At 44.3% G+C, this 25,355-nt stretch overlaps 4 protein-coding genes across 4 annotated transcripts in view; 3 read left to right on the top strand and 1 right to left on the bottom strand.

The window, feature by feature from the left end:
• The first annotated feature begins 368 nt into the window (after positions 1–368).
• Positions 369–2,581, top strand: LOC116728489 (odorant receptor 131-2-like). The gene has a single exon (XM_032576641.1). The coding sequence runs from the start codon at positions 1,542–1,544 to the stop codon at positions 2,559–2,561; it is 1,020 nt and encodes a 339-aa protein (XP_032432532.1). The 5' UTR covers positions 369–1,541; the 3' UTR covers positions 2,562–2,581.
• A 1,745-nt stretch (positions 2,582–4,326) lies between these two features.
• LOC116728491 (odorant receptor 131-2-like) lies at positions 4,327–6,856 on the top strand. The gene has a single exon (XM_032576643.1). The coding sequence runs from the start codon at positions 4,350–4,352 to the stop codon at positions 5,337–5,339; it is 990 nt and encodes a 329-aa protein (XP_032432534.1). The 5' UTR covers positions 4,327–4,349; the 3' UTR covers positions 5,340–6,856.
• A 310-nt stretch (positions 6,857–7,166) lies between these two features.
• trappc14 (trafficking protein particle complex subunit 14) lies at positions 7,167–15,677 on the top strand. The gene is made up of 13 exons (XM_032576638.1): positions 7,167–7,518; positions 8,937–9,256; positions 9,654–9,749; positions 9,881–10,010; positions 10,721–10,807; positions 10,987–11,107; positions 11,182–11,329; positions 11,519–11,601; positions 12,292–12,443; positions 12,863–12,999; positions 13,841–13,919; positions 14,421–14,535; positions 14,676–15,677. The coding sequence occupies exons 1-13, from the start codon at positions 7,329–7,331 to the stop codon at positions 14,830–14,832; spliced, it is 1,815 nt and encodes a 604-aa protein (XP_032432529.1). The 5' UTR covers positions 7,167–7,328; the 3' UTR covers positions 14,833–15,677.
• Positions 15,678–17,490: 1,813 nt separating this feature from the next.
• LOC116728488 (arachidonate 15-lipoxygenase B) overlaps positions 17,491–25,355 on the bottom strand; it is a 9,090-nt gene continuing 1,225 nt past the window's right edge. Inside the window, exons 2-13 of the mRNA XM_032576640.1 lie at positions 23,842–23,995; positions 23,486–23,720; positions 23,308–23,389; positions 22,402–22,491; positions 22,214–22,329; positions 20,981–21,153; positions 20,766–20,909; positions 20,494–20,697; positions 19,200–19,286; positions 18,376–18,545; positions 18,185–18,300; positions 17,491–17,971 (exon numbers count right to left, since the gene is read on the bottom strand). Of these exons, the coding sequence (XP_032432531.1) occupies positions 17,790–17,971; positions 18,185–18,300; positions 18,376–18,545; positions 19,200–19,286; positions 20,494–20,697; positions 20,766–20,909; positions 20,981–21,153; positions 22,214–22,329; positions 22,402–22,491; positions 23,308–23,389; positions 23,486–23,720; positions 23,842–23,994 (1,752 nt within the window). The 5' untranslated portion in view covers position 23,995 and the 3' untranslated portion in view covers positions 17,491–17,789. The remainder of the gene's footprint in view (positions 17,972–18,184; positions 18,301–18,375; positions 18,546–19,199; positions 19,287–20,493; positions 20,698–20,765; positions 20,910–20,980; positions 21,154–22,213; positions 22,330–22,401; positions 22,492–23,307; positions 23,390–23,485; positions 23,721–23,841; positions 23,996–25,355) is intronic.

The following is a 25,355-nucleotide window of genomic DNA, read 5'->3' as shown; positions in this document are numbered from 1 at the left end:
TTTAAATGTTCAACCTTTTGGGTTTAGATAATGAAGTCAAAAAATGTAAACCAGGGGCGTGCCGTGGTGGCGCAGCGGTTAGCGCGACCCGTATTTGGAGGCCTTGAGTCCTCGACGCGGCTGTCACGGGTTCGACTCCTGGACCCGACGACATTTGCCGCATGTCTTCCCCCCTCTCCTTCCCCGTTTCCTGTCAGCCCACTATCATATAAGGGACACTAGAGCCCACAAAAGACCCCCTGGAGGGGTAAAAAAAAAGTAAACCAATAGCCAAGTCTAAACTTTATTATTTTTTTAATCTAAAGGAAAAGTAAAATTCACCTCAAAAGCTAGTATTACGTGGTTCTGGTCTTTCACATTGTCAGGGCAAAACTGCAGCTCTGTCAGAAAGCTGACTGCAGACACATAATTTCAGCGAGATGAAGATGAAGCTATGAGTTGCTAGCGGTACTGTCAAATCTCGATCATTCCACTGCAACGCTTACTGCATGTGTTCCTGGCGCTACTCCTGATTAACTCACAATTGCTCCCTCGTACTGAGCAGTTCTCTGACAGCAGATGGCATGTCCGCGGTCCACAGATGAGCTATAACGTTGTTTGGCGTTTTCATCTCAGGGATCACAATCCAGTCAACAAATGTGGTCAGCTGACGATCAAATCTATTCGGTGTCGTAACTGGCTCGGTGCAGCTAGTACTACCCCAGAAGTACAAGAATCTGAGATCAGCCAGACAGAGCCACACGAGATCTGCTAATGGAAAATGAATCTGGCTGTGGCGGACTGGGATTGAACAGGTTAAATCCAGTCTAGTGTAAAATTGCCTTAATTACGTAAAGGTAGAAAAAGCGCTGCTGACGCCTATTGTAATGGAAGAACTTACTCTTCTGTTAAATGCTTTGCCCCGTTAGGAGTCTGACCGTCATGATTTGGTGGTGAGGCAGAGGCAGCAGACCCAGGTCGAGATGAATTAGGTAGTTTAATGAAATTCAAAGTCCAAAAGACCAGGCAGCACAAAGGAGCGCAGGGCAAGTGCTCACAACTGGTGACACGCACAGACTAGACAAACACGACAAGGAACAAAGAACACAGGTGGGGTTAAATCTCTTCAATAAGTCTGGCCTTAAATATATGTTCCTCTAAAAACTCAGGACAAAGCATGCTAATCTAACAGCAGTATGTTTTACAGTATTTATATAAACTTGATCACTTTTTTTTATTATTTAATCTAACAACAGGCCAAGACCATTACAAAACATGATAGTTTACAAATTGGTATGCAGGACATAAAGACAAAAGGGGCAGGTGTTCCAACTCCATCAGCCAATTAGATATCACACATCAGTCTAAGATAATTTGTCTCTGATCAGATAAATATATGTTACAGAAAGACAAATTAGTTAGACTCTCACGGGTAAGAGTTTGCGAAGGTCTACTGTTTGTTTTAAAGACATGAACTTCATTACAATCTAGACTATAACTATGAAATGCTTTTTTGTGTACAACAAATATTTTTATTTATGTTTTTGTTCTAATTGAAATTAATGTTTGATTTGGTAAAAATGTCCTCCACTAATCACACTCAGTTAAATACCACCTTAGATGTACAGCGTCAGGGAATCCTAGGAGTGGTGTTTATTACCACTGTGACGACTTTGCCATGCTGTGTGTTTCTTTTCATCAATATGACAATGCTGTATACGTTGAGGAGTAAAGAGGTGTTTCGAGAGACCTCTCGTTATATTCTACTGTTTAACCTTCTGTTTTCAGACACCGTCCAGCTGGCACATAGTCAATCAATGCTTTTACTGTCTACCTCTAGAGTAACGATGCTGTATTCTGTATGTGTGGGCTTGACTGTTCTCAACAATCTGACACATAGCGTTTCTGTTATCACACTGGTGGTTATGTGTCTAGAGAGATACATAGCTGTGTGCTTTCCATTCAAGCACAGTGTGTTAATCACCACAAAAAACACAGGAGTGGTTATTTGTATCATCTGGTGTTTCAGTTCACTAAAAGACATTATGCAGATGATTCTAGCTTTAAGAATGTTTTTACACAATGTAAGCCCAGTCCAGATGCAAGATTTCTGTGGTAAAGACAATGTGTTTGTTGATCCGGCTTCTCTTATTTTTAACAGAGCTTTCACCTATTTTCTGTTTGTATTAGGTGGTATAACCGTTATTTTCTCCTATATTGGTATCATTGTAGCAGCTCGCTCGGCCTCCACAGACAAAGCTTCAGCCAACAAGGCGCGAAGGACTCTGCTGCTGCATCTGCTGCAGCTGGGCCTCACGCTGTCCTCCACGATACACAACTCTTTGCTCATAGTTATCTCAAATAATCTAGACAGGGTGCAATCTGCGAACATGCAGATTGTCCTTTATGTTTGTGGTATTGTCCTTCCTAAATGCCTGAGCTCCCTTATATACGGCCTCAGAGACCAGACAATTAGACCTGTTCTTATGTTGAATCTCACCTGTCAGTGGAGAGGCTCAGCTTTCATTTCCAACGTCCAAGCTAAACATAAAATCAAAGTACCTCTAAAGCAACTGATTTAATTTTATTTGAGCTACAAAAAAATCAAAATAGATGTATTTAACTTTCACAGACGAATGATTGAAAATCTTAATGGGAATCTCTGAGTATTTTGTCATTGATTTTGACTGAGATTATTAGGAAGGTAAAATAAATCTGTTGTGCACAGTGCTGCTGCTGTTGGTTTCTCCATAATGTTTCACAATGCAAGTCAATGTAAAGTTACTGTGACATATTAGATTTGTATTTTTTTGTTTGTGTGTGGTTTTGGGAACTGACAGTCTGATGGGAAACCTCCCCGCTGTCCAACTGTGACATCTGCCGCGCTCCTCTTGAGCGCTCTAAGACCACAGGAGAATTAAAGGGGAGTTTATTTTATTGATCAGTTTTATTCATTTTAAAATTTAATTATCTTCATGTATTTTTTTATTGTTCGTTTAATTATTGTGTTTCATTTTATAACATTTTTATCTTGGGCTCTATTTTCTATCCCTATATTCAAATGAGGGGGTGGTTCTTCTTTGTGGTCAGTGGTCAGTGCAGCAAGCTGAGAGACAGCGAACTTCAGTGCATCTCACTACTGTAGCTTAACAACTTAGCTGACAAACCACAACAAAACAGATGCAAAATATCTTTACATTTACGGTTTGTCATCTCTGTTTTATCAAACGCCACTCACAACCCATTCAAATCAACACAACAGTTAATTAATGATATGGGATCAATCTGGGATGACCGGCCATTAAGGCTGGAGGACTGATTTGAGCGAAACGGATGTGAACTACCAGACCTGCTTCGAAGAAAACTCTGCACCCTATTTGAATATAAAAACATGAAATACAAAAGAGCCTGAAATAAAAACGTAGTGAAGAACAGAGTTAAAATATAAGTCTTTGAAATATGTAAAGTAGCTTTACAAAATATCAAAAATTATGAACAGGAAATGAATTCATTAAACAATAATGACTGGGAAAATACGCTCTCTATATTTACTTTGCTTATATGTCACGAGGAGTTGTTTGTAATCAATAACAGTATTTATGTAGATTTGAATGAAACAGTTCTCTAATGTCTGTACAAGCAGTACAAAATAAAGCTTACACTGGGTAAACTGTGTATATTTTACACCTACAAACAACCGACTAGATAAAATTTCTACCCTGCAATAATGTCTATCAAAGAGTGGAGCAGCTTTAAAAAACCTGTGGTTTAATATGTGGACATCAGGACAACCTTGTTGGTGGAGTCCTATAATGGGCCTACATGAGATGAACTTGGATGATTTTTTATTTTTTTTTATTCTCCTGGATGGACCTCAGTTAAATAAGTTTCCATTTCACTTCTGTATATTTAATTAATTTGTATTCGTTTGTAAAAGAAATTCCGTTTTTCCTTTGAGAATACAACGTAAAGTAGTTCTTTGTCACCATATATTTTCATTTAAAAAATGGCATTGAATTCCTAAAAGCTACAAAAAGAAGGCAAACTTTACTCCTTCAGCTTGGTTTCTGAAAACATTTTGTCACATCCAAAATGGCCCATCAGTTCAAAGGTCCTGCCTTTCGCGTCCGTGTTTTCATCATAACCATTTCCCAACAAATCTCTGGAAGGCAGGTCTCTGACGATGACATAAATGGTGCAGCTCTGGAGTTGATGGGTTGGAAAGAAGGCACGACGGTGGATTTTGAATCACAATCCAAAACCTACGAGTTGATGTGGCTGTTAAAGCAATAGTTTTATTTTTGCATTTTAGTTTTATTTTTGTAGTTTCTGGGATTTTGACTTCATATGTTCTTTAAATATTGGTGAAGATGCTCACCAATCAGACTCAAAGGAACAACACTGTTGAGCTGCAGCGTGAAGGACTTTTGGGGGTGGTACTGTTTTCTGTTGTGACCACTCTGCCCTGCTCTGTGTTTCTCTTCATTAATCTAACCGCTTTATACACCCTGAGAAGTAAAGACGTGTTTCGGGAGACGGCTCGCTACGTTCTTCTGTTTAACCTCCTGCTTGCAGACACACTGCAGATGGCAAAGAGTCAATCGCTGTTTCTTCTGTCTCTCAGTAGAGTAACTCTGTTGTATCCCGTCTGTGCCACTGCGTTAGCATTTTATTCTCTTCCTCATAGAATTTCTTCAATAACTCTGGTGATTATGTGTTTAGAGAGATACATAGCTGTGTGCTATCCTCTCAGACACAACGCCATCGTCACCACCAGAAACACCACGTTGGTTATTTGGGTCGTTTGGACTTTCACTTCACTAAATGTCATGATTCAAATAATTATAATGTTCAAGTTTTTATTAGAAGAACACCAGCACATGCAGATGGCAGACTTTTGTGGAAAAGGGGATATGCTTACTGATCCAGGATCTGACCTTTACGACAAAGTCTCGACCTGCTTCCTGTTTGTGCTCGGAGGTGTAACAGTCATTTTCTGCTACACTGGTATCATTGTAGCAGCTCGTTCTGCTGCCACAGATAAAGAATCAGCCAGCAAAGCCAAAAGGACCCTGCTGCTGCATCTGCTGCAAATGGGCCTCACAGTGTTGTCAACAATACACAATTCATTGATAACACCCATCTCCAAAAATCTAGACAGAGTTCTTACTGTGCGTCTTCAGATTTTCCTTTATGTTTCTGTAACTATTCTTCCTAAATGTCTAAACTGCCTCATTTATGGTCTGAGAGACCAAACAATCAGGCCGATCCTCATACTCAATCTCAGCTGTCAGTGGAGAGGCTCGGTTTCATTCCCTGTAATTACGAATAAGAAAACCCCCAGAGTACATGTCACGTGATGGCTGTTATTTCTAGTTTTATTCTGAAATTCATTTAACTTGGGTAAAACAAATTTTGTAAGTGTGGCACAGAATTTTTTTTTCCACCAGTGATGTGTTTGTGCCTTACTGTATACTGGACATAACAATGACTGACAGCTGATGGACTAAAAAGTTTTATTGCTATAGCAATATCATTTTATTTCTATGCTATAGAAATAAAACTAATTTATTAAACATATTCTTTAATTTCTGGTGATCAAATTAAAGGATATGTTCTGTAGGTAACACAGTCGACCTACAGACGGGGTCAAGATGTGTCTGCTAGGATGTGAGATATCCATTAAATGTTATGTAATTGGACTCCATGTTATGGCTGACCATCTAAATCAGAGGAGCCAAACTCATTTTCATTTTGGACCACATCTAGATCAGGAATGTCTTTAAAGGTCAGGTTGTGGCATTATGTAGTCATACAACTACTTATTAACACACTGATAAACTACAGCTTTCTCTGCATTCATGGGGTACTTCTAAAATTAAATACAACTGAACATCTTTCCACATTGATGTAATTTGGCACTATACAAAACAATGGCTTTGATTTTATGCAACTCTTATGTTGAAGTTTGATTGGCTGGATTTCGCCCACATGAAATCTAAATCATTGTACAATACAAGTATGTATGACACAGTTACAAGCAATGCTTTCTCATTGTTTGCTGTAGTTTGTTCTAACTTCAAATACATGCAGACTGACAATTTACATTCTGTGGCTTCGTTATTGCAAAATAAAATGTGATTTGAATACTCCTTTGTAAGAAAATAAATACAAGACAGTTCCCCTAAACTACCGAAGCAGACTTTTTAAAAAATAGTATCTTGCTGTTTGTATTTTAAACCGGCGGGTTTTCCTCGAAAAGCGAAACGAATGCTAATAAATACAGAATAGTAAATAATTAAAGCTGTTTTCTCCACACATGTTAAAGTTTCCCACCGTTCAGAAAGATGTTAATAATCCCGAAATAACCGTCCGCGCTTCCAGCAGCCGCTACTAGACCTCAGCTCAGGGTTGCCAGGTAGTCAAGAGATCCCCCTTAAGTAACCGATTCCGAGTTAGTTAATTAGTTAGTTGTCTGCTGATGTTTATTTTTAGTTACTTAGAAAACAATTTTCAAACCCAGTCATCTTTTTGTTGTTGTTGTTTTACTACAACTTTCAATAATTACAACATTAAAGTAAATAAACTCAAATTAAGTAAAACATTATATTTTAACGTCTTTTCATCAAGATTCATGTTTTGTATTTGCCTTCATCTAAAGATCTGAGTGGGGAGTGGTTGCTCAGGCCCAACAACCGGTGAATCTGGACCCTAAATGGATTTTGTTCAATCTAGATCAGAGATCTACAGCCTTTACTTTATTGTTATTAACATTTGTTTCACCAGGAAAATCCCATTAATATTAATAATTTCATTTAGAAGAGAATTCACGACTCACAGAAGCACAGAATTTGCATAACATCCACAACAAAAACCTAAAAGAAATTTCTTATATGAAAGGTTGAGATTTGTGGAAAATAACTTTTAAAAAAACAACAACATAGATTCCAACCTAATAATAAGACAAATATATCTAAAAAGGTATTTCTGGTATCTTAGCCTCATTCTGTTGTGAAAATCCAATTCACACAAAAACAATTTTTGTGTTATACTTTACATTTTGTTAAACTTTTGTTATGCTTGTTATATCCAGAACTAGAAATCAGAAAACGTAAAAATCTATAAGGGAGTAAAACCTTTTCCTCCTCTAATAGAGGAGAACAAGCACCAGTGAAAACAGACAGGCAGTTGTAATTTGTTGAACTCGCCACTGTGGGGTGCAGTTGAGTTTTCCATCCGCTTGCTGAGCTCTTGTTTTGAAAGAACCAGGAAGTCGTCGTGTTTGATTGTTCTGGTCGGGGTCCGTTGACTCCTGGTCCTGGTCCGCTCAGCCTCCTCCGGTCGTCGCCATGGTGCAGATGATGGAGTCGCAGTGCGAGTACTTCATGTATTTCCCGGCGGTGCCCATCACGGACCTGTCGGACCCGGCCCGGTACCGCAGTCTGCCCCGCCGGAGCCACCTCTACCTGGGCGAGACGGTCCGCTTCCTGCTGGTGCTACGCTGCCGGGACGCCGCGGTGACACCGAGCGAGGCCCCCGGTAAGGCGGGCGGCAGGGGGGGATTGGCGGGGGGCGGAGAGCCGCAGGACCCGGTCCGGATCTGACCCGGTTCTCTTGGTCTCACCGGGCCTCTGCGTCGTTCGGACGCCTCGGTGTTCCTGGTTTTGGGGTTAATATTCAGCGCTGGACCGGTTCTGTCCCCGGACCGAACCTCCCTGGGGCTGTTGCTGCAAAACCAGGCAGAACAACATGGAGGAAGCATCATTTCCGTGTTCGTCTGGTCATTGAAACAAACACACCGCCGTCATCAAAGCGCAGTCATTCATCAGAACCGGAACCAGAGCCCGAACTGGGTCTGAGCCGAGCGGAGCCTGCAGCAGAGTCTCCAGAAACTACAGTCTCACTAACAATTACCAATTAATTTCAGATACTCTGAATCAGAAAGTGAAACTAATTCATTTCAGCTGTCTGAAATGAATTAGTTCTGGTGATTCTGACCCAGAATCCAGTGTCAGAAAACAAAAACATGACATCAAAGCCATAAACATTAGTTTTTAATTCTGTAAAGCTCATTTCTCTCCGGGTTCTGGTTCTGGACTCCCTGAGACGTTGCTGGACAGACTCTGTTTGTCCTGAACGCTTTCCTAACTCTACTGCTGACCAAGCTCTGTCTCGGTGGTACCACAGCTGCTGGACCGTTTTGGACCTGCTCGGCTGCAGCTGAAGGTTCTGGATGCTCCAGCTGCAGTTTGTGACGATCTTTCAGAACCTGAATCTCTTTCAGAGTACCTATAGAGCTCACCTGTCTGCTGGTTTCCTTTCATCATTATTTTAAAGGGGCAGTATCATGTTTTCCAGGCACAGGATCCCACATTGGGCCCGTATCCCACCTTCTCACAGCGATCTGAACTGCTCAGTAAAATCCGATCTGTGGAACTAAATCAATAAATTAATTAACCAATAAATTAATCGATCAATTAAAACAAATTCAGTCATTTCTATTTGTATGATCTGTTGTATTCCTCTTAATACCAAAAACTAAATTCCTCAGTCTGCTGCTTTGGTTTCAACTACATCCTTTTTTTGAATTTTGTTTTCTCCTGTTTTTATTTGTTTTGAATATTTAAAATGTCTTCCAGTTCCAGTGGTAGATGTTCATTAGAAATGAAACTTTATTGATATTTGAGAATGAGTTCTTATTGTTATGCCATTACTTGAAAATGGCCTCAAAGCAACAATATTATCATATCGCAAAAACTTCTGGGCCGATTTATAGGCCAGTAAAGTGTGTTACTGTGACAGGCTTAGGCTCAGTTCACCCTCTCAGAGATCAATAGTTTCATGTCTAATGACATTTAAAATAGATTAAAGTCCTGGCTCTAGCTTAAACTCTCCTAGCCAATTAAAACGCTCGTCTGGACGATCTGATGAAGCTCATGACGTTCCTCTCCCTGCAGGGGGCGCTGACGTCACAGCGGCCGGTTTCGGCACAGAGTCTCCCAGCAGCCAAGCGTGGCGGGAGCTGGCCGGCTCTCTGTGCGCCGTGGCCAGCGTGAGTCCGGGTGAGAACAGCCGTCACCGTGGCAACCACCAGGACTACCAGAGCAGCGGCGACGAGGACGGCGAGGACGACTACATGGCGGCGGCGGAGGCGGCCATCGCAGCGCTGGGCAGCAGGGTGGACTCCCGCTGTCGGAGCTTCAGGGACTGCAAGCCGCTCCTCATCCACAACTCCTCCGGGACGGCTGCCAGGGAGTTCCGCAGGGCTCCCGTTCAGGTAGAGGAACGTTTACAACACGTGGAAAAGTCCTGATCCATCATCCTCTTCTCTATAGTTTCCTTTCACACAGAGAGACCCGGTGCAGGGCATTCTGGGTAAATAAAACCAAAGCTAATACTTTAGCCTAGCGCAGGCAGGAGAAATGGCTCGTGGTTTTTAGCCAAAGACTAAAGAGAAATCCTCACACCGCTAAAATGTGACCCCTCCATTTTAGTTTACATTTGGTGAAGAAGGAAGTTGCGCTCAGTGTCTTCAGAGGTTTTTGTGTCGTTTCCTTCAGTGGTTCTTGGTGCAGCGCCCCCACAGGCGGGGATGGCAACAGGTTGCTCAAAGGGTTTTGTTGGTTCAGGTTTTAATGCACCGTCTTCATCGGGTCTGAACTTCTTCTCTTCAGTCTCCTCTGGACGAGCCGGTTGTCCTGACGGACGAAGTTATCTTCCCTCTCACCGTCTCTCTGGACAAACTTCCAGTCAACACCCTGAAGGTCAAGGTGAGCAGGTGGAGCTTCCTGCTCCAGCCTTTGTCTGGTTTGTTCTGTGTTTGGTGAGAAGCAGCTGCTGGGCCTCCGTTTGTTGGACTGATGTAGACATTCTGGGAGCTTCACGCTGCGTTCTGCTGCAGGTCATGGTGACGGTGTGGAAGAAGGAAGCAGAGAAGGTGGAGGTGCAGGAGCTGGGATACCTGAGCGTCCTGCAGCAGCGAGAACCCACACACACCTTCAGACACGACCTGAACACCTTCAAGGCTCAGGGTATGACACACACCTGTGCTCTGCTGCACCTGTCTGGACTTGTAAACCCCCCTCCCTCCCACCCGCTGTGATAAAAACCCGTCTGTCCTGCCTGGTGAGGAGGTCTGGGATAAAGTCTGGATCCGCTCCAGTTTCGGTTCTGATGAAAGTGTCAGCAGTTTGAAGGTTTCATGTTAACCAGCGAGAACCACAGCCAAGAAGATCACTTCTCCTGCTGTGGTTCCGACTCTCTAATCTGTCCAAACGGTCTGAAGGTTCCGGTTTCACTTTAAAGTTTCATCAGAACCGTTCCGATGACCCAGAACCACCTGCAGCCATTTAGAGACAGGAAGAGGGGTCAGTGCTGGGCACCGCTAGCTAAGAAGCTGGCTGAGCTAACCCTAAAGAACCAATCATAAACATTAGTTGTGCCAACAATATAGGCTGCACCAGCACAGGAAGTAGTAGAAGCTAACATTGAAGCGCTATACCAACATGGTCTTTAGTGGAAGCTAATGCTAAAGCTGCAGGATGTCGGGCTTAATGCTCAACAGTTAGTCCATGAAGTATTTCCTGTCATGTGTTGCGTAACAATTTTCTACTGTCCTTTTTGCATACAATAATATTGCTTGGTGCAGTACCAGCTTCAGACACAAGTGGCAGTGTTTCTAACCCAGATGAGGTGAAAGAACCTGCAGAATAATGATGGTTCTGTCTGGTTCTGCCCACAGTGAGCACCACGCTGACCGTCCTGCCGCCTCCCACCGTCCGCTGCAAGCAGATGACCGTTTCTGGGAAACATCTCGCCGTCCTGAAAGGTTTGACTGAATCCAAAGTACTCACACCCTGAGCCGTTTCTTGTTCTGTCAGGCTCCAAGCCAAACATCAGGGTGCTTCATTGTGACACTCGAAACTGAATGGCCAAGTCCAGACCTGAATGCATCTCAAAATCTGTTCTCCATCCGTCCTGACTGGTTTCTAACTGGTTTCTTCTCAGTCCTGAATGAATCTTCCCAGGAGGAGCTGAGCATCCGGGACATCCGGATTCTGCCCAACCTGAACGCCTCGTACCTTCCCATGATGCCGGACGGCTCCGTGCTGCTGGTGGACAACGTCTGGTATGTAATGGGGTCAAGGGTCAGCAGCAGGGTCAAAGGTCAGCAGCAGCTCTGACTCCTGTCCTCTCCTGCAGCCATCAGTCCGGCGAGGTCGGCATGGCGTCTTTCTGCCACGTGGACAGCAGGGCCTGCCGCCTTCCCAGCATGCTCGGCGCCCTGGAGGAGCACGACTTCCTGTTCCAGCTGCACCTGAACGACGTCCCGCAGGACGACTCTAACGAGGTCGGTTAATCGGCCCAACGTTACTGATGACCAACGTCTGAGAAACGTTGAGATGCTTCCGCTCATCCTGACAAAGAGTCGCACCAGAGCAAACTCAGCTGCTGATGCATAGGCCCGTCTCCATGGCGACAGATTCTGGCCTCCATCATCAGGATGAGACATTCAGTCCGGGTTCCTCTGTGTTTTCAGGGTTTCGAGGTTCCTTTGGTGGCGGTTCTGCAGTGGTCCACTCCCAAGATGCCGTTCACCAACTGCATCTACACCCACTACAGGTAAACCCAGAGAGGTTATAATTCCAGCTTATACGGCTAATGGAAACGCAGCGATAGGTTTGATGTTATGACGATTTCTGGATCTCTGCTGATGAAAACACGTCATTATGTTTCTAAAGAACTCAGTAGTTGGTCTGGGCTCCTTTAGCATGAATCACTGCATCAATGCGGCGCAGCATGGAGACCAGCCTGAGGTTCTGGTCCAGGTTGCTGTGATTTCTGTCGTCTCCCTCCTGAACCGACCCACACACTTCCATATCAGATCATCTGTAACCTGACAGCAGGACTCGGTCCAGATGTTTTTCTCCCCGGTCCAAACCCGATTCTGTCAACTAAATCAGATATTTAAAATCCTTTTTACTGATCTGATCTAATTTTTTATTTTTTCCTTCCTCTCAACCAGAATTATGTTTTTTATCTTTTTACTTCTGATTTACTGAGAGGCCGCCTGCAGTTCTGCAAGTGGCCACCAGGTGATGCTCTGACCCATTCGGCTGTTCAAACAGCAGAACTGAAACCTCTGAAACTCAGAAAACGATTAAATTTTCTTGTTTACAGTTTTTACCTCTGCCTACTTTCTCCATCCTGTTTTTGTCTTTTTGAGTGTTTCTGGTTCTGCCGGGTTGGGTTTGGACCAGAACCAGGCCTGGTACCGGATCTGTAACCCCCTTCTCCCCGCCTCTCCACCAGGCTGCCCAGCATCCGTCTGGACCGGCCACGGTTCGTCATGACCGCCAGCTGCCCCAGCTCTGTCAAGGTCAAAGAGCACTTCAAGGTCAAATACGTTCTGATCAACAACCTGCAGGACTTCCTGGCCGTCCGGCTCGTCTGGACCCCTGAAGGTCGGTTCGGACCGACACCGGTTCTCTAACTTCCTGTAGATGTCGCTCTCTTCTTCTTCTGTGACAGAGAAATGTTTTCCTTCCTGATCCAAACAGGAAAACATCAGCCGGTTTCTACTGCTTATCGGATCAGAAACAACAAAAGTCATAAAATATTTTTATCCAGAGAAACCCTGAAACGATTAATCAGGTTCGATTATTGAAATAACAATCAGCTAATTCAGTAATCGATTAATTGTTAACTGGAGTTTAGAGACTCTAAAAAGCCGTTAGCTGAAAGAACAACACAGACAGAGAAATGAATCCAAAACTGAACAAAGATTTAATTATTAAGATGAAAAATCTCCTTTATCTTTTAATCTGTTGTGTTTTCTCTGCTGGAGGTGGTTCTGTTCTGACCCGGTTCTGGATGTGTCCAGGTCGCGGTCGGGGCGAGGACACGGCGCTGACCGCCGTGGTGTGTCACACGCCGCTCAGCAACCTGGGCCACTGCCGCAGAGGAAGCACTCTGTCCTTCAGCGTGTCCTTCCAGATCCTGAAACCAGGACTGTACGAGGTGGGTGGACCAACGCCGCCGCCGCTACTGCTACCATTGCTACTGCTACCACTGCTACTGCTACCATTGCTACTGCTACCACTGCTACTGCTACCATTGCCGCCACTAATGCTACCACTGCTACTGCTACCACTGCTACTGCTACCATTGCTACTGCTACCACTGCTACTGCTACCGCTAATGCTACCACTGCTAATGCTACCACTGCTACTGCTACCGCCGCCGCTACTGCCGCAGATACAATCAGTTCAATAATATCACCACTGATGTCGTCTAGAGGCGCTTTGCAAAACAAAATCTCTCTTCAATTCAGTCATTCATTCCAGTTGATCCTCGTTATCATTCAGTTTTTTAAACTTTATTATTCATATGGGTTTAAAAGAAGTTTCTATCTAAGGAAACCCAACAGAGAATCCAGTCGTTGACCTGCAGCGTCACTCCTCCTGACCAGCAGGCGGCGACAGTGGAATCAGCCAATCAGAAGGCCAGACCAGGTGTAGCTTCTATGGAGAGAAAAATAACTGAACATAAAGCAGAAATAACAGCAAAATAATGCAAACCGGAGAGTAGTAGGAGAAGAAAGTGAGACATTATGTCCAAAACATGTGAAATTTAATCTTTTTAGTTTATAAAATCTATATTTCTTGACCCAGAATGTTTGCACTTTGTTTTATTTTAGCTCTTCAATAAAATGAAACATTCTCTATGCATTAATTTGACTTGTCTACAGGTTTTCTTTCATGAAAAAAATAAACATTTTTTCTGTTAATTAAATGTTTTCAGTTTTTCCTCCCATCAGCTTTATGTCATCTCAGTTCTCTGATGGTTCCTTCTCTTCCAGCTGAGTCAGCACATGAAGCTGAAGCTTCAGTTCACCGCTTCTGTCTCCAACCCGCCGCCTGACGCCCGGCCACTCTCACGTAAGAACCGCTTCCTCCGTCCAGCTGCAGGTTTCGGTTCTGGTTCTGACAGCAGCAGGCGCATGCGACCCAAATCCGATCTGTTCCACTTCCATATGTGGAACTAAATCCGATTGTTTTCAAAATGAGTTTTCAAAAACTATGAATTGATCAGCTAAACAGACCAACAGGAAGAAGAAATCGGATTTATGCAAAACAATCAGAACTGAGAATGAAGACCTGGTGTGTGATGGAAGCGTTGGATCCCATCAGCTGCATTTCCATTGACCATGAAGTTGTGCTAGCCTACTATCATATAAGGGACAGTAGAGCCCACAAAAGACCCCCTGGAAGGGTAAAAAAACAACAAAAAAAACAAAACACAAGATGACCAGTCGTCATATGTTGATGTGCCTCTGGGCAAGGCACTCAACGCAGGTTGATCTGTGAAGGTGGATCTAGTGTAAAATGCTTTGAGTGTGTTATTGTTTACTAATACCATTTACATTCTCTGGTCCCCAGGTAAAAACAGCCCGTCCAGCCCCGCTGTGCGGGACCTTCTGGACCGGCACCAGGCCAGTCTGGGCCGATCGCAGTCCTTCTCCCACCAGCAGCCGTCCCGATCGCACATCATGAGGTAAAACATGTCCAGGTGTAAAACCAGCTGGATGGCCTGTCTCCATGGTAATTCCTCTAACCCGGTGTGTGTGTGTGTGTGTGTGTGTGTGTGTGTGTGTGGGGGTGTGTGGGCGTGTGTATGTGTGTGTGTGCGTGCAGGACTGGCAGCGCCATGGAGCGGCGGGCCATCACGCCGCCGGTCGGCTCCCCGGTCGGCCGGCCGCTCTACCTGCCGCCGCAGGACAAGACGCTGCTGTCCGTGGATAAGATCGCCAAGCGGGAGTGCAAGGTTCTGGTGGTAGACCCGGTCAGCTAGGCCGCTCAGCTGGACCAGAACCGCCAGATGTGAAGCTACTGAGGAGTGGAAGCGCTGATGGTGGAAACATTCCCTCCACTCAGAGACTGATGGATATTTATTGTTTTAAAGTGTTTGCAGCATTACAGGTCCAGAACATTTCCTGAACGTTACAGAGTATTATGGAGGTTCTGCTCAGTTTGCTGCTGATTTGGAGGGAAACCCGACAGGCAGGCGGGTTCTGGGAACCGGAACCGGGCCCGTTTGCCTCGGATCAGCACCAAACTGCAGACGTCTTCCTGCTGTTTTATTTTATTTCCTGCTCTGAACCGGAGTCGTTTCTTCAAGTGTTACCTCATCGTTTCTGGAGTATTTAACGGTTCAGGCGGCTTCATCTGTTTACAATCAGCACCGCTGTCCTTCCTCTCCAGGTTACTGAATGTAAAGACCCGGTCCGGTCCGGTCCGGGTCGGTCCAGTCCAGACACTGATGAGCTCCTGCTGTGATTCCACAATACAGGCTGATATTTAAAAGTCTGCAGGTTCTGTCTCCTCTTTACCTGATGACCACCAGCTGACCAATCAGAGCATCAGCTCAGGCAGCTGCTCTTACGCCATGTGGTGGTCGGTGCAGGTACTGCAGCTTGATTCAACGGGTTGGAGCAACTGAAACAAACATGGTGGCTTCATCCAGACATGATGCTGAACGGAGAAAAAACATGCTTAACCAGAGACTGCTAGCATGCTAACTGTTAGCACGATGAAACAATAATGGAAATATTGGTCAGACACATTGGCCACACAACAGAGCATTAAAGAGAGCCATGTTGTTTTTTAAATCACGAAAATAAAGACAAAATATGAGAATGAAGTTGTAAAGAGGACAAAATCAAAGTATAACCATTTTTTCCTCATAATTTTATGACTTTTTTCTGGTAATATTCTGTCTTTATTCTTATAGGAACACATTTTGTGTCAAAGATAAGAAAAGAGTTCATGTGTTGGTTTAAAAAGAAACAAACGATCAAAACAGACAGTCTGTAACTGCAGAGACGCTGATTGTTCTGCCCCCTACCGTCTAACATAAGAACTGCAGCACCACGGCTGAGCCTGGAGGTATGAAGGTGATTGTATAACCACAGCTTTTCTCTCGCTGCTCGTTCCGTAGCAACAGCCGCCATGTTGGATTCTGAGGTACCGTTGATGACTAAAAGTTCCCGATGTTTTCCACACGTTTACGTGAAAAACCAACAAGATGAAGTCGAGGAGAAACTTCCCTGGTCCAGAGAAGAAGATGACAAGAGTTCTGATTGGTTGAACACCTGACGACCTCTGCAGGCTGGACAGGTGAGCGACTGCAGAGAGCAGATTCTCTGATAAGTTGTCTTACTGCAGACAGCAGCTGCCAATAAAACAAACGCAAATATTCTGGTTCCGGTTTCGGTTTGTATCAGCAGAACCAGATTAGATCTTCGCTGTGTTTCAGCCTCAACGTGCCGCTGATTCCTGTTGATGAAGGACGGAAACATGTCAACACGCAACAGGAAGTTCCCCTCCGGACTGCGGAGATTTCCACACAATTACATGTTTCCCTTCAATTTAAGCTCCACGTGTTTTTATTGTTTCTCTTTATTTATTAACTGACCAACAGAAAAAAATAACAATAAAAACTGTTAGAATGCAAAGAGCTGAGAGAAAGTTTTCAACCATTGATTAGTTGATTTTTCTTCTTTTTAATCATATTTAAATGTTTAATCAGAAAACATAAAAAATAGTTTCTAATAATAATTTATTAAGGGTAAATAATTCATCGTTTTGTTAAAGTCCTCTATAGTTTGCTAGCATGGCACAGTTTGCCTGTAACAGCGATTTGCTTCTCCATCAGCACATTTAGGAGTGCTTACATGAGGTTGATTGACAGCACTAAGCCCCGCCCTTTAGCTCTAATTGGTTGTTTTTGGTGAATTTCTTTGGCAGTAGCAGCTCAGAGAGAAAGTGGAGAAGCTCGATCAGATTTAATAAATATGAAACAACATATTCTCTGTAAAGGTTTATAGAGGTTTAAAGGACAGTGAGTTATAGAAATGTGAAGTTGCAGTAAAGACGGCTAAAATCTGAAGACCAGGAGACGGTCGTGGAATTTAAATTGCGACGCTGTTGTCGACGCCGGACGGACACAGGTATGTATACGGCAGCTCCAGGTGCCTGTTGCGCTCTGTGATGTCATCAGTAATGGCCTGGAGCTCCGCCTGCACTTCCTCCAGCAGCCTGCGGTGGGCGTCGACTCTGAAGACGGCCTCCCTGTAGTGACACAGAGGAACCTGTAGGGGGAGACACAGAAACTTTACAGGAAGGAGGAGAAACGGAGCAGACGTCTTGATGGTTGTTTTCTGTTATTAACATGGAAACTGGTCGGAAAATGATCTGATGTAAAAAAAAAAAAAAAAATGTTTGAGGTGCGTTTGATTCGTTTTCCAACAGAACGAGCCGGGTGGAGCCTTACAAAGTTAACGCCAGGCTGCGACAGCACGGCCAGCGTCATCAGGACGCGGTTGGTGGAGTTGATGTCCGGCAGGAAGGACAGGATGTCCTGCTCTGTGACGGCGCCTTTAGCCTGCGGAGGAGGACGCGTCATAGCGGCCGGGCAGTTGGGCATCCAGAGAGCAAAGTCCAGCTGCAGAGAGACAAACCGCAGAGAAATACTGGAAAATTAAGTTTTCACTTTGTTTAGCACGGTGGAGCAGATGGTAGCAAAACGTTTCTGGGTTCAAATCTGTTGTATTATTGACACGTGGCAGGATAAACATGGTTGGATTTAGCACATTAGCTTCATTTGAATGCTGTGTTGGGATAGCTGGTTAGCATTAGCTTACGTTAGCATGCTCCACAACAGGGACTGCTTAGGAAGCTACAGAACAAGAGCTTGATTTGCCTTTTTTTTTTATATCGCTTCAAATCCCAACTTTTAGCAGAAATTAGTTAGTATTTTTCATATTTTAATGGCTGCTTTGTGTTTGTGTTCAAACCCGTCCTGAGAGTTTCCGTCCCGTGTCCACTGACCTGGGAGAAGTTGACGGCAGCGTGCAAAGCGGAGCAGGAGAAGATGACCATGGTCACAAACTTGGAAACTTCTGCTTCGGTTTGGAAACACGGAGGAAACCCTGGAGGTGACAGGAAGTAGAACCAGAAACGAGTTCATGGTGGAGGACCTGCAGCCAGGCGTGGGAAAATGGTTCTGCTTCTCCATGAGACCCAAACCATTGCTGCACTTCTGGGAAACATTAAGCTTTAGATTCAGCATGGTCGCTCTGCTCTATCCAGATGTTCTCTAACCATAACCGGACCTCTGCAGTGAGCGGATGCTGGGAACCAACCTGCGTTCTGCGAGAATCCGTGTGTGTTGATGTCGGTGATCCAGTTCTGGAGCTCGGAGTCGTTCTGGACGTCTTTGTCTCCTCTGTAGTACAGCTGGACCCAGCCGAGGACAAACCTGCCGGACACACAGACCTGAGCCGTCCTGCAGGCGCTCACCGCCGCGCCACCGGGCTGGGGTGCGCTCGTTTACCTGTACAGCACGTCCCAGATCCTCCGGGCGTCCTGAGCGTAGAAGCTGCGAGGCAGTTTGTCCACGCCGCGGTCCAGCAGGTCGTCGGGAACGCACATGGACCGATAGTGGATGGTGGCCGACGCTCTGCGGAGGATGTCTGGAATGGTCTTCAGACCAGAACCCACTGCCTGCAGAACCAGAACCAGGCCATTACAGCCCTGATCATTCTGCCCCAATTCCTACGCTTTGTCTCAAATTAAGGAGGTTCTAATTAAGAAAAGGAAGATTTTCATTAAATGTTCCTTTCATTAAGGAACATTTTTCATTAAGATTTAGAATATGAAAAATATTCTAAATCTTAAATTTAAAACGGCGTTGATTTCAGTAAAGCTTCACAGTCAAAAATTAACAGCAATAATTTGGGTTGTCTATTCAACCCATTCAGAGACAAAAAAATCAGTCAGCATGTTATTCATTTATAAATGCCAGTTTCAAAGTAAATATTTAATTAACAAGCTAAATACCTAAACGAAATATTTAGATCCAGTTTAAACAATTAGCTCCAATTTAAATATTTAGCTTCAACCTATTCCCCAAATATTTAGTTTTCTAACTAAATGTTTAGTATTAAATTGGGACATTTGTGAATGAATAACATGGTGAAAATATGACCCTGCATTTTCTCTCTTTTGACAGGCTAAATAACACAAATTATTGACTGTCTAACGTTACAAACGACATCCCATAATAACAGTTATTCAGGACATTTAACCATGTAGTGCTGTGGCTGCCCCCAGACAGAGTGGCGCCCCGGGCAGTGAGCCTTGGAGGTGAGTTTTTACCTGATCAAAGGGGCCGTTAGCGGCCAGCAGCGACGCTCGCGCCTGCATGTTGATCTGCAGAGACGTCCTGATGTGAGGCATCAGCAGCTGGAGAAACAATCAGAATAAACACAGGAAGATGAGATTTAAAAAAATACTAAATAATTTGATTTTATGGTTTCCACAGTTTGGCTAATCTAGACATGAATCCTGAGGGAGAACATGAGGATGGAGCCTCTGAAGTTCAGACAGGATTTATTAGTTCAGCTCTTCTGGAACCAGATGATGCTGCGCCATGTTCTGAAAACTTTTAGATTAAACCAACATATCAGGTCTTCCATCCATTTAACACAGAGTAAATGTTTATCAGGTTGGATTTTTATCATGTATTCATGGCTAACAGATTATCGGCTAAATTCCACTGATTTGACTGTTTGTCATATTTCATAAACAGACCCTTTTCTGGTCTTCACTAACTATCAAGAAATAAACGTAGTTCTCATGTGATGTCGCACTTACTGGAATTTTGTAGCTGACCGCCATCTTAGCGGGTATCCGTAACTAACTGTCATAACAGTTGCTATGGAGTTGCTATGACAACAATAAAAAAAAGCCACATTCTCTGTCTCATACGGGTCGGTCCTGACAGCATGTTATTGATACGTTTCTCTTGCACATTGGTCAATAGTGTCAATATTATTTCTCTTTGTTGGTCTGGAAGCCAAAATTCATCTATGCTTTGCGCCACATTTGCCTACCAAGATGGCGGTCCAGTGGCACGGATCACTTCAGGTTCAGACTTGTGGGAACTTGGTACAGTTAAACGTTGCTCTGAACTGGTAGAGCTGCTCCTCAAGTCACTGATCATCTGTCCAGATCATAAACACTTTGGACACTTCTGCTAATTAGCACAGCTAATTTTTGGTTTAACGCTTTATTGTTTTTGCTAACTTTGAAAACATTTAGCGCATTTTGTTTCCATAAATTCTAAAGTGCTAATTTACTTGGCTGTTTGGTAAACTTTAAGGTGAATAAAGTTCTGTCTGGAAGTTTTGGTGAACTGCTAAGACGTTTAAATTCATGCTCTTATTTTGAAGTCTGTTCATGCACAGTAGGTATCAACATAGTTGAAATTAGCGCTCTACCTTTAGCTTCTGCTAAACACCATGTTGGTATCGTGCTTTAGTGTTAGCAGAGCTAATGTTTATGATTAGTGCATTAGCGGTGCCCACTACAGCTTTGGGCCCGTTGTTGTTTCAGTCTCTCAGGTGGACAGGTAGTTCTCCATGTACCAGGCGTGGCGGCTGGTCTTCACCTGGTGCAGAGGGTGATGCTCTGGAAGCTGCCGCAGCGTGGCGATGCAGCACAGCTCCGCCATCATATGGGTCCGCATGTAATGGGAGACCAGCTGGTGACCCTGGAAGTCGGCGCTGTGGACCCAGATTTTAGCCAGCAGCCAGTCACAGCTGGGGTCAGAGGGCAGGAAGACCGGGTTCTGCGGACCGGGCGTCTGCTGGAGCTGAAGGGTTACAGGCAGAGTGTCAGTCTGGATCAGCAGCAGCGTTTTCCACCTGGGTGTGAGCTCACCTGGATGGCGATGGGGACCACCTGTCCCAACTCGTTCAGGTGCAGGAGGCACAGCGGGGCGGACAGGTACGTCTGCTTTCCATTGATCTGGTTGCCTTCAAGCCCGTCCAGGAGCTTGTAGTCCAGCAGGTAAATGTTTCCTCTCTAAACAGGAAGCATCGGGTTTCTGACATAGAATCCAACCGGAGCCACAAATCACAGAACCACAAAGTTACCTGGAGCTCTTCTTCAAGGGAGGAGCCTGCAGGTAGGAAGGGGCGGAGCATGTCAGAGGTGACAGCCAGGTTCGGAGGGATGAGGTGTGTCCGACGCAGGAGCAGGGGGTTGCAGCCGTTCAGAGACTGATAGCCAAAATACCAATCCTCCATCCAGTGAGCCTTCACAAACTCTGGACAGACAAAAGACAACTGGACAGCTGAGCTGGAGGACACCCAGAGACGAGGACAGAGGAACAAATGGAGCAGATAAACACCAAGCACCTTGATTAGCTGTACAGCTAACAAGTTCACCGTCTTCACTGACTCACATGAACCTGATGGACATCCTGATCTTAACCCACAGTTAACTATAATGTTTTTCCACTGTTAGCAGCTAAAGCTTCAGCTTGTCTAGAACTGGTCTTCCACAAGGAGTCCGTTTCATTCTTCATTATCGTCAGGGAGGTCAGACACTGATGTAGGACAATGAATCCTGACTAACAGTCATAAGTTTGAGGTCAGGCCAGTCAAGTTCTTCTACACCAAACTCCTTCATCCATGTCTTTATCAACCTGGCTTTGTTGACTGGAGTTCAGCCATGTTGGAACAGAAAGCGTCCGTCCCGGAACCATTCCTCCTACGGTGGCAGCATAAAATTCTCCCAGATATTTTTGTCCTTTCTTTGGATCCTTAAGGGTGGAGCATCTGATGCTTTGAACATCAGGTCAGGTTTGGATCCAGATGTTTGGTCACGGACTCTATCCATAAAGTTTTATAATCTCACAGTGTTATAGAGCGAACCAGAAGGTTACATGGCGTTTGGAGGTTTGTGTGTGAGTTTTAGCCAATCCAGTCTCTGACCTGCGTAAGTCTTTAGTCTTTCTCCACACCGGACTGTCAATTGGACTTATTGACCAGGTGGAATCCTGTCCTGGTACCAAGCTGAGGTTTATTGACCTGAGAGTGACCCTTTCCTTCAGATATTTGTAGCTGCAATCTGCAGCACGAGCTGCTGGGTTTTGTACGCCTGTGGTAATGGGAGTGACTTGAATACCTGAATTAGATGATTATGATGCAAAACATTTCAGACATTAGAATTTCACCTTCAGAGAGAAACCAAGAAGATATAGAGAAAAGAAGTACAAAAATCCAAACAATTAATCAGATTTACAAAACATACAAACATATTAGTTTCATCAGCGTTGTGTGACGGGTCTGTGACTAAGAGAGCCGGGCGGTTCTGGTTCTTACTGGCAATGTTGTTCTGATGTCCACTGAGGGCAAAGGCAGTCTCCAGCTCAGAGAAGCTGCTCCAGGGTTCGGCCCGGCCGGCGAAGCCTCTCAGGTAGTGCAAGTCGATGGATGGACTGCAGAGCAGGAACAAGAAGCACATCAGAGACGGCCATTGCTGCTTCAGTTAGACCATTTCTGGGTCTTACCTGATGTGTGTGTAGCTCAGGTTCGGCCCAAGATCGGACAGACTCTTGAGATCGAGGCACTGAGGAACGCCTTCGACAAACACACCCCACCTGTTAACAGGGGAGAGTTTGGGTCAGATACGGCTCAGATCAGGAGTAAACCCAGTTCTAGAGCAGACCCTGGTCTAAGGATGGAGATCATCATCAGAGTTTGATGCCTTCAGGTCTTCTCAGGAACATTAATTCACGTCTTTTTGTTCTATGTTTAGTTACATTTACTTTGGTTTCTTGTTGTACTTTAAGGATCCTGTTCTGATTCAGTTACCTGATTTTTGTTCTGTTCTCTGAAGTCAGTTTCTATTTACACAAATTTTTCTGTCGCCTGTTAAAAACCAGAACCTTGTTTTACGCGTCGCTTCATGAAAGAGTCGTGACCTTTGACTGTTGAGAAATGACTGCTTACTCGAGGTGAAATGATGTTTGAAACTATTGACTCTGATCTCAACCAATCGCTAAAGTTTGGTCGCTAAAGTTTGGCTAAATTGATGAAGGCTACCAGAGATTTCCTGCACTGTAAACAACTATTCTCAACTGCAAAGAGCCGAGCAAAACGACACCTTTTCCAACAATTACATGTCTTAAACATTCTTCCTGTTATAATTTTGGAAGCGTGAGCAACACAGACTGAACTGATTTGTTCACCTCCATTGACATTGGCAGGCTGCAATTTGGTCAGATATATTGTCGTCATTCACGCATCTGAATGAAGATATGTGAATGTTCACCGATTGGCCTGGTTGAAATTCATCTTTAAAAAATCAAAGTGAATGGGACAAATCCCAGGCGGCACACTGAAGGTAGATGAGAATCAAGCTGCATAGAAAGGCAGCAGCCAGGACAGTTTTCCAGGAGCCTGATATGTTGCACCTGATGAGCTGCCGCTGCCGCTGCAGCTGGCTGAGTCGGTGTTGCTTCGCTCGCTCTTCAGTTTCCTCCGCCAGCAAACACACTGGAGCAACACCAATGACAGGAAACACAGGGACAGAGTCAGATGGATCTGAAGTGATTGTAAGAATCGCTTCTCAGGGACCAAAAATAATCTCACAGTTTCCGCTGCGCAGCTCCACATCGCCATCTGCTGTCCGCAGCCACCTGTCGCACAAGAACACCTGCGTTTCTGAACCGTCGGGCCTTGGTTCCTGACCTTTAACCCGTTGGCGAAGCTCTACTCTGTTACAGTGCCAGTCCAAATTGGGGAATCCAGTCTGCACCTCCAGCTGGAGCCGAACCAGAACCACCCGACCCAGTGGGCCACTGGGCCGGACCAGGACCAGGCACGTCTAGGAAGACGGAGACCATTTGGAGAGACCTTAGCAGCTTTGCAAAAACTCAGCAGCAAAGAGAAGCGACGTTAGCGGAGCGTCATTTCACCCCATCAGAACGATTACTGATGAAACTCACAGATCCAGGCAGCAGGTGATGGTCGTCGTTCACTGTGACAGGCGGAGTCTCGCCTTGTGATCCAATCAGGCTGAGACGCAGACGGTTGAAGGTCCCGCAGGTGGGACCAGGTGAGGTGTGAACCGTCACTTCAAACTCCTGACAGAAACCCATCCTGCAGGACAAAATGGTGGCAGAGTTACTAACGTTTAAAAAACCTCCAGAAGGTTTGCTGGCGGTTCAAGGATCGGCTGCTGTAAATCTCAGCTGATTGTCAGAAACTGAAAGACTTCAATGAGATAAGCGTGAATATCATCAGCATAGAGTTTAACTATGTTAAAAAGTCAACACTGAGGAGGATCTTCATTTAAGTAGAAATGACAGAAGGTAAAAACATCGACACATTTTCTCCATTTTAACTATACTTTCTATTAAATATTAACCACTAATATTTACCGACTGCTGACAATGTAAACAGTTATGAGTTTCACAACTGAGGCGGCTCATCAGCTTTGTGTTTAACTTCTGACATAATATTAGAATCTTTACTAAAGGAATGTGCATACTTTTTGTTTTATTTATAAACTGGCAAACACTTCACAATATTACATTTTTGTTAACTATTCATTTATGAATTAGATTTTGTCAAAGGTTTGATATTCTGTGTGCAATATAGAAAGAGAAGTGTTTCACATTTTAAATATCATTTTTAATACATTTTCTATTCATGAAATGTATTTCTTTTTAAAGACCCTTCCAGGACAGATTGAATCCTGCTGGTTTAGAGCTGGAGGTGAAACCTTGGCACCTTTTCAGGATCATCTCTGGCCCTTAATTTATCTGCTTAGTGACTGAAGGTTAAAATGTTAATAATGTAAAGCACTGTTTGAAGTCAGTGTTGGAAAGAGGAAGTTGTTAATCTAGGCTCTGCTTGGTGAATGTTGTTTAAATATCTATTTTATGCTTCTTTTTTCACAAGCAATGATGCATTATTTGTGCAAAATCACTCTCAAGATAATGAGATTTTACTTTCTCAGCTCCTTTCAGGTTGAGCTGTTTTAAGACGCCGTTAGTTTTATGCAAATAAGCTGCTGCTGGCCACGCCCCCCCAACTCAATATTTACACTTTATGCACGTGAAAATGGCTGCAAACAGATGTGGAATGGTACAATGGTTCATATTTGATCCTGAGTCAGAAGAATTGGAGAATCCTGAACAAATATCTGTCCAAATATCTTGGTCTGCTGCAGCAGTAGGAGCTTCTTTCACTGGAACATCTCTTCCAAATCCCGAGTAACAGCACAATAATAAAGTCTTTCTATCCATCCATCTATCTATCCATCTATGGGGTCTGGTCCCTATCTCCAGCATTCAATGGGTGAGAGACGAGGGGACACCCTGGACAGGTTGCCAGTCCATCACAGAACATTCTGTCTGAACCAAACGTTTGGATTTGTGATGCTTACCTTCTATAACACGCCTGATTTTAATTGATGGCAGAACAAGAAGCCTTATCTGAACTGCAGTCATCTGAA

Source organism: Xiphophorus hellerii, chromosome 11 (genome assembly GCF_003331165.1).
Source record: "Xiphophorus hellerii strain 12219 chromosome 11, Xiphophorus_hellerii-4.1, whole genome shotgun sequence".
Classification (NCBI taxonomy): Eukaryota; Metazoa; Chordata; class Actinopteri; order Cyprinodontiformes; family Poeciliidae; genus Xiphophorus; species Xiphophorus hellerii.
This window is presented reverse-complemented; position numbering and strand designations above follow the sequence as displayed.